Consider the following 17,940-nt stretch of genomic DNA (forward strand, 5'->3'; position numbering starts at 1 on the left):
TCAGCCAGGTATTTCAGGTGATACAGGGGGCCAAATGACTAGGGCTGCAACGGGCGATTATTTTCATAATCGATTAGTTGGCTGATTATTGTTTCGATTAATCGACTAATCAGATAATCTTAAAAAAAAAAAAAGTGTGGTGTACAATTTAGTTAATATGTAAATATAAAAAAAGGCAATTTATTCTTAAATATGCAGTGGTAAATATAAATAACCAACTACAGTAATTGTAATGCCTTCTATTACCTCCACTTTCTCTGGGTTCAGATGCTGATCTTCCCTGCACTTTAAAGTGATTTTTTTTTTTTTTTTTTTTTTTTTTTAACAAACTTGTTATACTTACCTGCTCTGTGTAAAAGGTTTTGCACATAACAGCCCAGATCCTCCACTTCTGGCTCCTTCTGCCTTCAGAGTGCCTCAATAGCAAGCTGCAAAGTATAGTATAGAGCGCCCGCTATAGCAAGGTAAAAAAACTTCAGCCTTTAAGACCACTCACTTCCTGCCCAGGACTACATGTCTCATGAGGCATTGGTCCTCACACTTTCACAAATTCTCAGGCACTTAGTGACATATATGGATGGGGTACTGAGCTGTATGTGTGCTGCACTGTATTTCCTGATATGTAAACAAATACATTCTATATGCAGGTCAACTAATCAACTGGCCGATTAATCGATTATGAAAATAGTTGTTAACTATTTTCATAATCAATTAGTTTTCGATTAATCGATTAGTTGTTTTGGCCCTACAAATGACACAACACAAGCACTGTGCTTTATAACATGTTTTAAAGGAGCAGAACCCATTTCTTTGTCGGGGGGGGGGGGGGGGGTTTGGTGTAAAAAAAATGCTTTAAAAGTAACAGGACTTGCTCAAAATAAATTAAAAAAGTGCAGCAACAACAAATTTGATTGGGGCTGGATCTCAGCACATGGTTTAGAACCAATAATCAGCCACGCTCATCCCTGCAGCAATGAAAAAAGTCTCTTCCTATCTGCTCTGAGAAGACTGAGAACTGAGCAATCAGCGGTCTGGTGATCGCTTGGTTTTCAGGCTTAGATCCGGCAGGGGACAGCTGCAGTATCACACCGATGCTCCAGCATACAGGTTGGTATGGATGCTTGCTTTTTTTTTAACCCAATCTTCTCCTTTAAGTTCAATAAAAATGCTAGTCTTCACCAACAGTGCTTTGCCACAGGGAATTAAATCATTAACAAATATCAGATTACTACATTAAAAGGATTTTTTTTATTTCAACAACCCTGTATACATTTTACTGCTGCTTCCTAACTTGTAAAGGGTTCAGTTAGAAAACCTTTTGAAGCAGAGGTTACCCAGTTAAAACAAATTTGTTACATGGCTTCATATGAAAGGCTGCACACAAACAAAGTTCCTGTTTTTTTTGTTTGTTTAACCACTTGCCGCCCGCCCTATTACAAAACGACGGCGGCAAGGTGGTTTTTAATATCCTGACCGGGGGCGCGCATCGTGGCGATCGTTGCAGGGTGTCAGTCTGACACCCCGCAACACTGATCTAGGTAAAGAGTCTCTGACAGAAACTCTTTACCACGTGATCAGCCGTGTCCAATCACGGCTGATCACAATGTAAAACAAGAAGAGCCGGTTATCGGCTTTTCCTCACTCGCGTCTGTACGCGAGTAGAGGAGAGCCGATTGACTGCTCCCTTGAAAGGGTGGGGGGGGGGGGGGACACTTGTGCTGATCGATCAGCACAGCGCCCCCCCCCACAAGGATGCCCACACTAGACCACCAGGGATTCCACCAAACCACCAGGGATGCCACCCTAGACCACCAGGGATGCCAATCAGTGCCCACCAGGGATGCCAATCAGTGCCCACAATGGGCATCACTGATTGGCAGGCATTGTTGTTTGGCACTGATTGGCATCCATAAGTACAATACAGTACATGTGTGCCACCTATCAGTGCCCATCCATGCCACCTATCAGTGCCACATCAATTCCACCTCATCAGTGCCGCCTTATTAGTGCCGTCAGTGCAGCCCCATTAGTGAAGGTCTTTTTAAAAAAAAATTTAGCAGAAAAAAAAAATCCCAGAGGTGATCAAATACCACCAAAAGAAAGCTTAATATGTATTGTCATAGTGTCACCCAGTGTTAGTACTTCCGAAACCCGCTCTAAAGAGCTGACTGGGGCAGTCTGAGACTGGTTGAATCCCGTCTGGTAGTGGAAAATGTCTTGAGGCTGGAGTGTGATGTTTGCAGCGAGGGGAGATGTCCACCGACAAGGGGCCCTCTGTGCATTAGTGCGGACGATAGCTGATAAGGGGATATGCTCGCTCCGCAAGGACATTGTGCGCTCTTGTCTCTGCTGTGTCTGATCAGCATGGTCGGGATTCGTAGAGCGCGCCTGCAGCTAGTCACCATACCACCTACAATAATAGTATAATCTGAATATGCGTTATTCTATGGAATGATGCAAAATAAGGATTCCTATCAGCGGTATGAGAGCTTGAGAGCGTTTTCAGAGTCAGGGAAGGCGTCCATGTTTTAAAAGCAATACGGCTTCATTTGCTAGGAGCATACATGCTTTCCCGGCCCAGACACGCCCATAAGACTTTAGCCAGCATTGTATTGTGTTATATTCATGTATTGTATTGTATTGTATTGTATTGTATTGGACACCCTGTTAGAGGGATGTCCTTATATGGACATTTCCTGTGTGAAGGGGGCATCCTGTGATGGCCTCTTCCATGGGGGAGGTGATTAACTGCTGCAGCCATCACTTCCTGTTTGTGAGATCTTTTGTGATAATAAAAAGGAGCCATGAGGCTCTGGGCGACCAGTGTTTGCTGGGATGCTGAGCTGAGAACTTACAGGATGCTGAGGTCTCTTGACTTGAATGAATGGGAATCGAATGAATGGCGAGTGAACCTTTTAGCTTGCATTATATCAATAAGACGAAAACTGTGATTATTAGCTCAGGCAAAATGGCGGGGGGCTCTGCATACAACCTATTTTGCCATGTCAACACTATTAGATTTTCTTCAGATTTACCAAAACCATGTAGTGCAAAGGCCTGCCCGATTGTATACAAAGTCAAACTCTTAGGCCCATATTCACGTAGGGAGCGCGTATTTGTGAGCAGGCGTAACGTATCCTATTTACGCTACGCCTCCGCAACTTTGACAGGCAAGTGCAGTATTCACAAAGCAAAGTTGAGGCGTAGCGTAAATAGGCCGGAGTAAGCCCGCCTAATTCAAATGTGGAACATGTGGGCGTGTTTTATGTTAATTTATTGTGACCCCACGTAAATGACGCTTTTTACGAACGGCGCATGTGCCGTCCGTGAAAGTATCCCAGTGCGCATGCTCCAAATTAAACCGCAAAAAGCCAATGCTTTTGACGTGAACGTAAATGACGCACAGCCCTATTCGCGAACGACTTACGCAAACGACGTAAATCGACAGAAAATTCGACACTGGCCCGACGTCCATACTTAACATTGGCTGCCCCTCATATAGCAGGGGTAACTTTACGCCGGAAAAAGCCTAACGTAAACGGCGTATCTGTACTGCGAAGGCTGGGCATACGTTCGTGAATTGGCGTATCTAGCCGATTTACATATTCTAGGCGTAAATCAGCGTACACGCCCCTAGCGGCCAGCGTAAATATGCAGTTAAGATACGATGGCGTAGGCGACTTACGCTGGTCGTATCTTAGACAAATTCTGGCGTATCTGATTCTTTGAATCAGGCGCCAAGATACGACGCCTCAGACTCAGAGATACGACGGCGTATCTGGAGATACGCCGTCGTATCTCCTACGTGAATCTGGGCCTTAAGGTTTAACCTTATATTATATGGTTTTGGTAAATCTGAAGACCAAAATCTGCAGAAAATCTAATAGTGTGTACGGGGTCTTAGACAAAAAGGTCTAGAATATTCGTTTACAAAGAAATGAAGTAGAATATGATGGCTACTGGCTGGAAAACATAAAAAAAAAAAAACACTTACAAATATGTCAAAGAATGAGGTGCTGAACTTGTAGTAGATAATTTCATTTTCCAGGTTCTTCTCAATCCCATTATTAGTCTGTGGAAAACAACTAACTGTCAACACACACTGATCACTGAAACATGCAAAAATATTATGTAGTTAACACAATCACATGTTATTTTTGGGCTAGGTTCACACTTGTGCGGTTCTGTTGGCCGCAGTTTGCGTAGGCCCGGCAGCCTATAATGAGCTGCTGTGCCTCTTTAAAAAACATAGGGAAACGGTCCCTGCAGCTTTTCTGAAAAAGCATGGAAACTGCAAGTGCAGTTCGGTTTCCAGTGAATGAAAACCACGCTGTGGTTTCCAGTGCATGGGGGGATGCCATTAGGATTAATGGCACTTCCACACATCTCCTAAATGGCAGTATGTTTTTGCCTGCAGGTGCAATCCCATAGTGGCAATGAGCTGCACAAGTGTGAACCCAGCCTTAATTACAGTAACCAATATGAAAACTGTGATTTAACTACTTAAGGACCGCTAACTGTATATATACACACGTCATTTTTTTAAAGATGGATATCTCGGTAACGGCAGCAGCTGCTGCCACAACCAAGATATCCATCTCTTCAGTGCGCGGTCCTGTCAACGATAACGGTGGTCTCCGGGGCGGATTCGCCGCGAGATCACCGTTATCGGCGGCGGGAGAGGGGCCCCCTCCCGCCGCTCTCCAGTAGAGAACGGTTCCTCTCCCCTGCTCGGCTGGGATACGAGTGAGGGCAAGATGGCCCCCACCCATCCCCATAGCATAGCACGGTGGAAGTGACGTCAAAACGTCACTTCCTCCCATGCTTCTTAAAGCAATATTTTCTGGTTGTCATTTTTTCAAATGACAAATTTATTTATTTGTATTTTTTGCATTTTAGTCTGAATATGAGATCTGGGGTCTTTTTGACCCCAGATCTCATATTTAAGAGGACCTGTCATGCTTGTTTCTATTACAAGTGATGTTTACATTCCTTGTAATAGGAATAAAAGTGATCCATTTTTTTTTGTGTAAAAATGAATAAAATAAAATAAATAAATAAGAAAACAAAAAAAAATATGTTTTTTAAAGCGCCCCGTCCCAACGAGCTGGCGCTCAGAAGCGAACGCATACGTGAGTAGCGCCCACATATGAAAACTGTGTTCAAACCACACAAGTGAGGTATCACCGCGATCATTAGAGCGAGAGCAATAATTCTAGCCTTAGAGCTACTCTGTAGCTCAAAAAATGCAACCTATAGAATTTTTTAAACGTCGCCTATGAAGATTTTTAAGGGTAAAAGTTTGACGCCATTCCACGAGCGGGCGCAATTTTGAAGCGTGACATGTTGGGTATCATTTTCCTTGGCGTAACATTATCTTTCACAATATATAAAATAATTGGGCTAACTTTACGGTTGTCTTGTTTTTTAATACAAAAAATGTGATTTTTTTCCAAAAAAAGTGCGCTTGTAAGACCGCTGCGCAAATACGTTGTGACAAAATGTATTGCAATGACCGCCATTTTATTCCCTAGGGTATTAGAAAAAAAATATATATAATGTTTGGGGGTTTAAAGTAATTTTCTAGCAAAAAAAAAAAATGTTTTAATCTTGTAAATGCCAAATCTAAAAAACAGGCTTGGTCCTTAAGTGGTTAAAGAGAAGCAAACATTGTATGCATCCCCTGGCATCAGGGAAAGGCAGCAACACCCATGGCTGCATTTATACAGGTAATGGGTAGCAGTGTCCTTGGGCACTGAACTGTGGGGCCAATACAGCCCCTAAATAATAGCACTGAGCAGGCGACAGGTACGTTTATGGCGATACCGGGACTGTGCTTTATTGGCTCTATATTCAGCCAAGAAATGCTTAGAGCTGAGAATTTTCCGGGTTGAGTCTCAGCACAGATCCGGGAGTGAATGTTCCCCAATGTTCTCCCACTCGCAATCCTGACAGCCTAAGTTGTGGACTCAAAGTTTCATGTGGTGCAGGAGAACCCAGGAACCGCTGAGGGAATTAGGAGCGCATTTACCAAGTCACATAAAAGTAAAATCGGGTGGTTTTACAGCCAACCAAATCACTTTTACAGCATAGCCCTGACCCTGATGAGAAAAACAGAAACAAGCTAAAGGCTGCTACTTATTAGACTGTAGACCAGGGATTTGCAATTAGCGGACCTCTAGCTGTTGCAGAACTACAAGTCCCATGAGGCCTAGTAAGACTTTGACAGCCACATGCATGACACCCAGAGGGAGAGGCATGATGGGACTTGTAGTTTTGAAACAGCTGGAGGTCCGCTAATTGCATATCCCTGCTGTACACATTCTACACACGACAAAAGTGCTAAAGAAGTTAAATCGATTCTAAAATCCAAAAACAAGAATGTTATATATTGCAGTTTAGATATATTGGCTGCATTCGTTTTCGCTTTATTTTCACCTGGTCATCTGTCCAACTTTCTTTACCTAAGCCGTCCAGAAAAGTTGTCCATTATAAATATTATACAAACCATTTAACACTAAGGCTACTTTCACAGGGGCGGAGGACATTAGCGGTACAGCGCCACTAATTTTAGCTGCGCTTTTAACCCCCACTAGCATTCAAATAAAGGGTTAAAAGTAGGGTTGTCCTGATATCACTTTTTTAGGACTGAGTACAAGTACCGATACTTTTTTTTTTTTATGTACTCGCCGATACCGAATACCGATACTTTTTTTTAACCACTTGACACCCGCACGCCGTCATATGACGTCCAAAACGGGAACCTGTTATCCTGGGTGGACGTCATATGACGTGATGGGCTTTGCGGGGGGATATCTCAATGATGCCTGCACCCGGAGGCATCATTGAGATATCATTTTTTAGCGGTGGCGATCCTGCGCACCGTAAGAACGATCATAGCGGCGGTTCCGCCGCTAGATCGTTCTTACAGGCGGCGGGAGGGGACATCCCCCCCCTCCCGCCGCCATCCGGTGCTTCTCTGGGCTCTCCCGTCCCACCGGGGGCCCGGAGAGATGATCGCCGTCCGCCGGATGTTTGCCATAGAGAAGACTGGTGACCATCTGGTCACCAGTCATCTCTACGACCGTCGGAGGCCCGGGCGCGATGTGATGACGTCACGCCCGGGTCCCCGTAAGTAAACAAACCGCAATTGCGGCTAGTTTGAATGAGATCTGTGAATTTTTTTTCACGATCTCATTCTTTCCAGCCTGCAGGAGAGATGTGGGGTCTTATTGACCCCGCATCTCTCCTTAAAGAGGACCTGTCACACACATTCCTATTACAAGGGATGTTTACATTCCTTGTAATAGGAATAAAAGCGATTGAAAAAAAAAAAAAGTGTAAAAAAAAGTGTAAAAAATAAAGAAATAAGTAAAAAAATAAAATAAAATAATAATAAAAAAATTAAAATGCCCCTGTCCCCGGTAGCTCGCGCTCAGAAGCGTACGCACACGTAAGTCCCGCCCACGTATGTAAACGTCGTTCAAACCACACATGTGAGGTGTCGCCGCGTGCGTTAGAGCGTGTGCAACAATTCTAGCACTAGACCTCCTCTGTAACTCTAAACTGGCAACCTGTAAAAATTTTAAAGTGTCGCCTATGGAGATTTTAAAGTAACGAAGTTTGGCGCCATTCCATGAGTGTACGCAATTTTAAAGCGTGACATGTTAGGTATCTAGTTACTCGGCGTAACATCATCTTTCATATTTTACCAAAAAATTGGGCTAACGTTACTGTTTTGTTATTTTTTAATTTATGAAACCTTTTTTTTACAAAAAAAAAACAGTTTAAAAAATTATTGCGCAAATACGGTGCAAGATAAAAAGTTGCAATGACCGCCATTTTATTCCCTAGGGTGTCTGCTAAAAAAACATATATAATGTTTGGGGGTTCTGAGTAATTTTCTAGCAAAAGAATGATGATTTGTACATGTAGGAAAGAAGTGCCAGAATAGGCCCGGGAAGGAGGTGGGTTTTAAAGCCCGGTATTGAAGTGGTTAAATGTGTCCCCAAATGCAGCCATGTCCCCTGTATGTCCAGCCATGTCCCCTGTATGTCCAGCCATGTCCCCTGTATATCCACTTAAGGACCGGACCAATATGCTGCCTAAAGACCCAAGGTGTTTTTACAGTTCGGGACTGCGTCGCTTTAACAGACAATTGCGCGGTCGTGCGACGTGGCTCCCAAACAAAATTGGCGTCCTTTTTTCCCCACAAATAGAGCTTTATTTTGGTGGTATTTGATCACCTCGGCGGTTTTTATTTTTTGCGCTATAAACAAAAATAGAGCGACAATTTTGAAAAAAATGCAATATTTTTAACTTTTTGCTATAATAAATATCCCCCAAAAACATATATAAAAAAAAAAAATTCCTCAGTTTAGGCCGATACGTATTCTTGTACCTATTTTTGGTAAATAAAAAAAAAAAAAAAAAAAAAAATCGCAATAAGCGTTTATCGATTGGTTTGCGCAAAATTTATAGCGTTTACAAAATAGGGGATAGTTTTATTGCATTTTTATTAATTCTTTTTTTTTTTACTACTAATGGCGGCGATCAGCAATTTTTTTCGTGACTGCGACATTATGGCGGACACTTCGGACAATTTTGACACATTTTTGGGACCATTGTCATTTTCACAGCAAAAAATGCATTTAAATTGCATTCTTTATTGTGAAAATGACAGTTGCAGTTTGGGAGTTAACCACAGGTGGCGCTGTAGGATTTAGTGTACACTTAGTGCGTGTTTACAACTGTAGGGGGGTGTGGCTGTAGGAATGACGTCATCGATCGAGTCTCCCCTATAAAGGGGATCACTCGATCGATGCAGCGCCATAGAGAAGCACGGGGAAACCGTGTTTACATACGGCTCTCCCCGTTCTTCAGGTCCGGGGAGCGATCGCGACCCCCGACCCACGTCTAGGCAGGGACGTACAGGTACGCCAATGTGCCTGTACGTGCCATTCTGCCGACGTATATGTACATGCGGCGGTCGGGAAGTGGATATACAGCCATGTCCCCTGTATATACAGCCATGTCCCCCGTATGTCCAGCCATGTCCCCCGTATGTCCAGCCATGTCCCCCGTATGCCCAGCCATGTCCCCCGTATGCCCAGCCATGTCCCCCGTATGCCCAGCCATGTCCCCCGTATGCCCAGCCATGTCCCCCGTATGCCCAGCCATGTCCCCCGTATGTCCAGCCATGTCCCCCGTATGTCCAGCCATGTCCCCCGTATGTCCAGCCATGTCCCCCGTATGTCCAGCCATGTCCCCCGTATGCCCAGCCATGTCCCCCGTATGCCCAGCCATGTCCCCCGTATGCCCAGCCATGTCCCCCGTATGCCCAGCCATGTCCCCCGTATGCCCAGCCATGTCCCCCGTATGCCCAGCCATGTCCCCCGTATGTCCAGCCATGTCCCCCGTATGTCCAGCCATGTCCCCCGTATATGCAGCCATGTCCCCCGTATATGCAGCCATGTCCCCCGTATATGCAGCCATGTCCCCCGTATATGCAGCCATGTCCCCCGTACCTACTGTTAATCACCGCGGCGCAGGGAACATTACAGACAGCGTTCGTTTGAACAGCTGTTTTCCCCGCCGCGCATAGACACTCCCCCTTGCTCGCGATTGGACAGATCCGTCCAAGGGGGAGTGTCTATGCGCGGCGGGGAAAACAGCTATTCAAACGAAAGCTGTCTGCAATGTTCCCCGCGCCGCGGTGATTAACGTTGTAGCGGCGGCGTTGGTGGCGGCGGGGGGGAGGGGGGGGGAGTATTCTATTCTAGTATCGGCGGTATTAGCGGGAGTACGAGTACTCCCGCTAATACTCGGTATCGGTCCCGATACCGATACTGGTATCGGGACAACCCTAGTTAAAAGCACCGCTGCGCTTTGGCAGTGGCGCCCATTGATTTCAATGACAGGGGCAGTGGATACACTGCTTCCGCACCACCGAGAGATGCTGCTTGCAGGACCTTTTGTAACATTCTGCAAGGGCACCACTCCGGTGTGAAAGCAGTCAGGATCTCACATTGGGGCTGCAGGGAAGGTGTTTTTCAGGCGCTTTACAGGTGCCATTTTTAGCACAAAAGCACCTGAAAAACTTCCCAGTGTGAAAGTGGCACAGGGGTGCTTATACATAAACCAGTTTTTATTCATAGGTTTAAACCTAAAAAAAAAATCTGTTGCTAGAACTGCTAAAAAAAAAAAAAAAAAAATATATTATATTATATTATATTATATTATATTATATATATTATAATATATATATATATATATATATATATATATATATATATATATATATATATATATATATATACACACACACACACACACACACACACACACACACACACACACATATATATATATATATATATATACACACACACACACACACACATACATACATACATACATACGTACATACATACACTAAAGCTAGGCTCTAGTTCATTTAACTCTACTAGTGCATACAATTGTACCCCGTCCCCAGGTTACCAATGCTGCTATCTAAGGATGTCTACATTTCTTCTCCAAAAGATACAGTGGAGGACTAAGCATAGCCACCCCAAGGGCATGAATAGGACTGCCTGCACACAGACATATGAAACACCCGTGTAAATGAGGCCTATGACAAGAGGGGCATTAATTGCTTGATTACCAGGTGAAAAAGCAAAAAAGGAAACAACTATTGCAGCCTCCACATCCAAGGATTGCTAATCTGCAACATAATAGATTTTTGTTTGAGTTACTGTTACTGATAGCTAGTAATCTCTGTCTAAGCTTTATAAGTAAGCTCAGAACCATTATGTTTATAAAGCACAAAAAAAAAAATAAAAAAAAAATAGTGGATCTTGCAGTGTGGATATGTATCCTACTGATACGTATGAGTGTTGCAATTTAATAGGTTTACTTTAAAAATGCTCCTGAATTCTAGACTGAACAGCTACAGAATACCGCAATAATCTGTCCAACCCCCACATATAACATAATAAACGAACTCTATTCCTACACCAGTAGGAAGGGAGCTTCCAATCTAATGCCGCATACACACGACTGTTTTTCACGATGGGAAAAATGCATTTTTTTTAAAATGGTCATTAAAAACGATTGTGTGTGGTAGGCTCCAGAGCATTTTTCTCGACGTGAAAAATGAGCATTAAAAATTTAGTACATGCTCTAAATTTTTGCGTCTGTTCACGTCGTGAAAACGGTCGTGTGTAGGTTTTAACGACGGAAAAAAAATGAGACGGGAACACTCGTTCTGGTAAAACTAGCGTTTGTAATGGAGATAGTACATCCGTCACGCTGTAACGGACTGAAAAGCACGAAGACTGAAAAGCGTGAATCGTCTCTCACCAAACTTTTACTAACAGGAAATCAGCAAAAGCAGCCCAAAGGGTGGCGCCATCCGAATGGAACTTCCCCTTTATAGTGTCGTTGTACGTCACCGCGCTTTGCTCGAGCATTTTTTTTTCACGATCGTGTGTATGCAAGGCAGGCTTGACAAGAATCACATTGAGAAAAACTTTGTTTTTTCTAGGACATTAAAAATGGCCATGTGTACGCGGCTTAAGCGTTTCATATAGTCTATTATTTTTCTGACAGATGAGTTATCACCTGGCCCTAGAGAGATTGATATTTTGCATGTGTGAATAGCATAAACATAAAAGTTTGATAAAACTCTTTTAAAATTCAATTTTTATTTATCAAGTTTTTTCTTAGCGCAGTATATTTCCTTGTTTTATAGGGGTTTGATAGTCAAATGCAGACTATGAATCCAATGTATTGCTTGATAAGCAAGTTACTACTGATTTCACATCCAGCCTAAGAGTCGGTTCACACTAAGGCGGCACGACTCCGGGGGCGGCTCTGCAAGTCATCCTGAGGATGACTCCAGAGGCGACTTGCAAGACGACTTCTGTATAGAAGTCAATGCAAGTCGCCCCGAGCCGCCCCCGAAGTCGTACAGGGAGTAAATTTCTAAGTCGGAGCGACTTGCGTCGCTCCGATTAGAACGCTCCCATTGCACTGCATGGGAAGCGACTCGTCAGGCGGCGTCGCCCCAGTGTGAACCGACTGTCAGAGAAGTGGTGCAAGGGACTTGTAGTTTATAGTTAATACAAGATTATTCTTTCATACAAAAAAACGGTAATATAAACAATGCATTGCCCACTCCCACACAATTATAACCCTATAGAACAGTTTACAAAACCGACACATTGTTATTGATACTCACATTGAGCTCAATGATCCACAAAAGAGAGATGAAGAGAAGGTCAAATGTGACAAAAAGGCAGAATGTCCGACGAACATCAGAAATGGTCCTGCGCTGTTCTGGGGGTAGGAAAAACTGAGGCGACAGGCTTTGGCTTAGTGATGAATTGATGGAGGCGATAGCTGGAAGACTTCGTTCCAGATCAGACTGAAGATCACCTGGTAGTTTACTCATCATGGAAAGTGAAGGGAAATTTCAAGATAAGAAAAAAGGGGTCACCAATCCATCTGTCAGGAAGAAAGAGGGGTATACAAATGTTCAAACCATAACACTGTCACAGACTTACCTCCTTCTCATATGTTACCAGCAACACTTACTCCTGACTCCAATATGTTTTCTATAATATAATCAGCTAGTAGAAGTCACATTAAACTGTTCTTTCTCTGCAATCCCGAAAATGTTTAGCTGACTATCTTAGCAGCATCTTCAGTTTTATTACGTACCAGCACATTCCCCAGCATTTATAGCTTCCTTGAAAAATAAAAAATAAATGTCGTCAACATTATAGAACAAGCCCAGTTGAATGCTATTAACTACTACTAGTGATACCATGACCTGGAAAAATTTAAACCTTCTCAGATATATTCATGATATATGAACAGAAACTTCTTCTCCTGCCCTCCCATTCTGCTATCTCACCTTTACACCTTGTTGCGATAATACACGAGTATGCATTGTCATTCATTGCAGATATATGGCTAAAAATGCATCCAAGCTAGAGAAAACTACAGAGGACACATTTTTATATCTGCATTAAGAGCACATTAATAGAACGTTTCAGAGTACTACTTTATTAATATTTCTATCTGTCCATTCTTCCCTTAATAAGCTCAGGTCCACTTTAAATATAATGAAATCAGAGGTTCACCCTAATAACATGTATATCTGACCAACTCCCTTATAGTCGTAACAATTACTGTCCGCAATTCGTTTTTTTTTTTATGCTTTACGTACCTTGTAATCCATTATTTCAATCTACTTCTCCCCGTGGCAGTAGGCGTTTCTATGCCTAGGGGGATTGTCATCTGGGAGGTCGGCCAGATGATTGACGTCTGTTCGCCCCGGTAGATAAGGCCCCGCCCCCCATATTGCGTAGGCGTGCACAAGTTACGGGGCTTCAGAAAAAAGCTGAACATGCAGGGCGCAGGCGCCGTATAGAGCCGACTCACATCTCCGCATGTTCGGCTTTTTTCGGAAGCCCCATAACTCGCGCGCGCCGACGCAATACGGGGGCGGGGCCTTATCTGCTGGGGCGAACAGACGTCAATCATCTGGGCGACCTCCCAGATGACAATCCCCCTAGGCATAGAAACGCCTACTCCCGCGGAGAGAAGTAGATTGAAATAATGGATTACAAGGTACGTAAAGCATAAAAAAAAAAAAAAATAGTCTCCAACCAAAGCATTCTTTATACAATTGGTCTGTGCAATATTTTCTCATTACATGTGCAGTACCCACTTATCCCTCATTCTGCATTACACCCGTCACACCCCTTTCCTCCATCATACCTTGCACTACACCCGTCACACCCCTTTCCTCCATCATACCTTACATTACACCCGTCACACTCCTTTCCTCCATCATACCTTACATTACACCCGTCACATCCCTTTCCTCCATCATACCTTACACTACACCCGTCACACCCCTTTCCTCCATCATACCTTACATTACACCCGTCACACCCCTTTCCTCCATCATACCTTACATTACACCCGTCACACCCCTTTCCTCCATCATACCTTACACTACACCCGTCACACCCCTTTCCTCCATCATACCTTACACTACACCCGTCACACCCCTTTCCTCCATCATACCTTACATTACACCCGTCACATCCCTTTCCCTTCATCATACCTTACATTACACCCGTCACATCCCTTTCCTCCATCATACCTTACATTACACCCGTCACACCCCTTTCCTCCATCATACCTTACATTACACCCGTCACATCCCTTTCCCTTCATCATACCTTACATTACACCCGTCACATCCCTTTCCTCCATCATACCTTACACTACACCCGTTACACCCCTTTCCTCCATCATACCTTACATTACACCCGTCACACCCCTTTCCTCCATCATACCTTACATTACACCCGTCACACCCCTTTCCTCCATCATACCTTACATTAAACCCGTCACACCCCTTTCCTCCATCATACCTTACATTACACCCGTCACACCCCTTTCCTCCATCATACCTTACATTACACCCGTCACACCCCTTTCCTCCATCATACCTTACATTACACCCGTCACACCCCTTTCCTCCATCATACCTTACATTACACCCGTCACACCCCTTTCCTCCATCATACCTTACATTACACCCGTCACACCCCTTTCCTCCATCATACCTTACATTACACCCCTTTCCTCCATCATACCTTACATTACACCCGTCACACCCCTTTCCTCCATCATACCTTACATTACACCCGTCACACCCCTTTCCTCCATCATACCTTACATTACACCCGTCACACCCCTTTCCTCCATCATACCTTACATTACACCCGTCATATACCTTTCCTTCCTCTTAAGACGTTGCCATCCCCCCTTCCTCCTTCATGGCCAACAATACCCACCCCCCCTCCCCCTTACACTACACCTGCTACAATAAATGTGGGATAAGTGACTTGTAGTGAATTCGTCCTTTGACCCCGTACAGCCCTCTCCAGGCTCGTACAATATAAGGATTTCTCCTCACATATCACACGGAGATACGAGAGAAAAAAAGGAGTGTGTGCCAGCGAAGTGCCGGGAGGAGCGGAGCTCTGACTACACACACAGAACTGTACCCCAACTTACACTGTCTCTGCCGCTCTCACCACAACAACCCGGATGTAGGAGAGACGGAAGCAGCTGCCGGGTCACATGACATGTAGGCGTGTCCTCGGGGCTGTACCCAGAAGCTGTATGGGTTTATCGCCTCTTCTCTGTGTGTGCATAGAACTGAACTACAACTTCCGTATATAGCTCCTCCCACCTGTGTATAACTCCTCCCCTCCTCTCCATGTAGTACTTCTCCCACCTCCTCTCCGTGTATTACACTCCTCCCCCTCCTCTCCGTGTAGTACTTCTCCCACCTCCTCTCTCTGTACTACTCCTCCCACCTATTCTCTGTGTACTACTCCTCCCACCTCCTCTCTCTGTGTACTACTACTCCCACCTCCTCTCTCTGTGTACTACTACTCCCACCTCCTCTCTCTGTGTACTACTACTCCCACCTCCTCTCTCTGTGTACTACTACTCCCACCTCCTCTCTCTGTGTACTACTCCCACCTCCTCTCTCTGTGTACTACTCCTCCCAACTCCTCTGTGTACAACTCCTCCCAACTCCTCTCTCTGTACTACTCCTCCCACCTATTCTCTGTACTACACCTCTCTCTGTGTACTACTCCTCCCACCTCCTCTCTCTGTGTACTACTACTCCCACCTCCTTTCTCTGTGTACTACTACTCCCACCTCCTTTCTCTGTGTACTACTCCTCCCACCTCCTTTCTATGTGTACTACTACTCCCACCTCCTCTCTCTGTGTACTACTCCTCCCACCTCCTCTCTCTGTGTACTACTCCTCCCACCTCCTCTCTCTGTGTACTACTCCTCCCACCTCCTCTCTCTGTGTACTACTCCTCCCACTTCCTCTCTCTGTGTACTACTCCTCCTACCTCCTCTCTCTGTGTGTGTACTACTACTCCCACCTCCTCTCTCTGTGTACTACTCCTCCCACTTCCTCTCTCTGTGTACTACTCCTCCTACCTCCTCTCCGTGTTCTCACACCTCTTCTCCGTGTACATAGTACTCCTCTCCGTGAACTACTCCTCTCCGTGTACATACTACTCCCACCTCCTCTCTCTGTGTAATACTCCTCCCACTTCCTCTCTCTGTGTACTACTCCTCCCACTTCCTCTCCGTGTTCTCACACCTCTTCTCCGTGTACATAGTACTCCTCTCCGTGAACTACTCCTCTCCGTGTACATACTACTCCCACCTCCTCTCTCTGTGTAATACTCCTCCCACTTCCTCTCTCTGTGTACTACTCCTCCCACTTCCTCTCCGTGTTCTCACACCTCTTCTCCGTGAACTACTCCTCTCCGTGTACATACTACTCCCACCTCCTCTCCATGTACATACTACTCCCAATTCCTCTCCTTACGTGTATTTAGCATGTTTATGGTAATGTTTTCAGCTATCGTGTGTATCAATTACTACTTCTTTCACTCTGGTCTTATTATCCCCATGAGTTTTTAATTGAGATTGCACTGCCTCTTAATTGTTGGAGGATATGTGTACCACTACATTGAAACCTTGGATTATGAGCATACTCCGTTCCAGGAAAATGCTTGTAATCCAAAGCACTTGCATATCAAAGTGTGTTTCCCCATAGAAGTCAAAGGAAACAAAGATAATTTGTTCCAGATTGACTTCTGAGGCATGCAATACCGCATTTGACCAGAGGTGAGGGGGTGCCGGAGAGACTCGGAAATACAAGGAGATCGGTCGGCTGCACTCGGAAAGGCTCAGAAACACTTGGGAATGGAGTATTTCTGAGTGTTTCCAATATTTCGAAGTATTTCTGAAAAGCTCCAAGTGTCACTGGCGCCCCCGCACCTCTGGTCGAATGCGGTACTGGCGAGGCTTGAATCTTGCTCGTATTGCAAAACAACACTCACAAACCGAGTCAGGATAAAAAAAAAAAAAATTTGCTCGTATTGCGAAACGCTCGTTAACCGCATTACTCACAATCCGAGGTTCCACTGTATATAAGTTAAATGTTATTTTGCATGCTATGTGGAAGGCCTCTGCCGAAACGCGTTAGCTTTTATCATGTTGCAATTGCTGTAGTGCTTGAATAAAGTTTTTCATAACGAGAAGCATTGTTGCTGGCTATTTTACCCTATGGATTTATACAGGATGTGATAGCCTGAGACTCAGCTCATACATCTTCTATCTAGGGATGAGCCGAACACCCCCCCGTTCGGTTCGCCTCAGAACCTTCGAACGGACCAAATGTTCGCGCAAACATTTAGAACCCCATTGACGTCTATGGGACTCGAACGTTCGAATTCAAAAGTACAAATTTTAAAGCCTAATATGCAAGTTATTGTCGTAAAACGTCTTTGAGAACCCGGGTCTTGCCCCAGGGAACATGTATCAATGGAAAAAAAAGTTTTAAAAACTGTCGTTTTTTCTGGAGCAGTGATTTTAATGATGCTTAACCACTTAAGACCCGGACCTTTAGGCAGCTAAAGGACCTGGCCAGTTTTTGCGATTCGGCACTGCGTCACTTTAACTGACAATTGCGCGGTCGTGCGCTGTGGCTCCCAAACAAAATTGCCGTCCTTTTTTTCCCACAAATAGAGCTTTCTTTTGGTGGTATTTGATCACCTCTGCGGTTTTAATTTTTTGCGCTATAAACAAAAATAGAGCGACAATTTTGAAAAAAATGCAATATTTTTTAATTTTTGCTATAATAAATATCCCCCAAAAATAAATAAAAAATTTTTTTTCCTCAGTTTAGGCCGATACGTATTCTTCTACCTATTTTTGGTAAAAAAAATCGCAATAAGCGTTTATCGATTGGTTTGCGCAAAATTTATAGCGTTTACAGAATTTTTATAAAAAAACATTTTTTTACTACTAATC

The 17,940-nt window shown here is 44.2% G+C and overlaps 1 protein-coding gene across 3 annotated transcripts in view; it reads right to left on the reverse strand.

Annotated features, from left to right (window-relative positions):
* The window catches only part of STARD3 (StAR related lipid transfer domain containing 3), a 153,405-nt gene extending 138,157 nt beyond the window's left edge, over positions 1-15,248 (reverse strand). Inside the window, exons 1-4 of one of the 3 annotated variants that reach the window (XM_040331400.1) lie at positions 15,103-15,248; positions 12,724-12,751; positions 12,242-12,507; positions 3,995-4,072 (exon numbers count right to left, since the gene is read on the reverse strand). In XM_040331400.1, the coding sequence (XP_040187334.1) occupies positions 3,995-4,072; positions 12,242-12,457 (294 nt within the window). In that variant the 5' untranslated portion in view covers positions 12,458-12,507; positions 12,724-12,751; positions 15,103-15,248. Of the gene's footprint in view, positions 1-3,994; positions 4,073-12,241; positions 12,508-12,597; positions 12,698-12,723; positions 12,752-15,102 lie in introns of those variants that run through there. The other 2 variants (XM_040331399.1, XM_040331401.1) reach the window with 2 other exon arrangements.
* Between the last annotated feature and the right edge of the window lie 2,692 nt (positions 15,249-17,940).

This window comes from Rana temporaria, chromosome 12, assembly GCF_905171775.1.
Source record: "Rana temporaria chromosome 12, aRanTem1.1, whole genome shotgun sequence".
Lineage (NCBI taxonomy): Eukaryota > Metazoa > Chordata > Amphibia > Anura > Ranidae > Rana > Rana temporaria.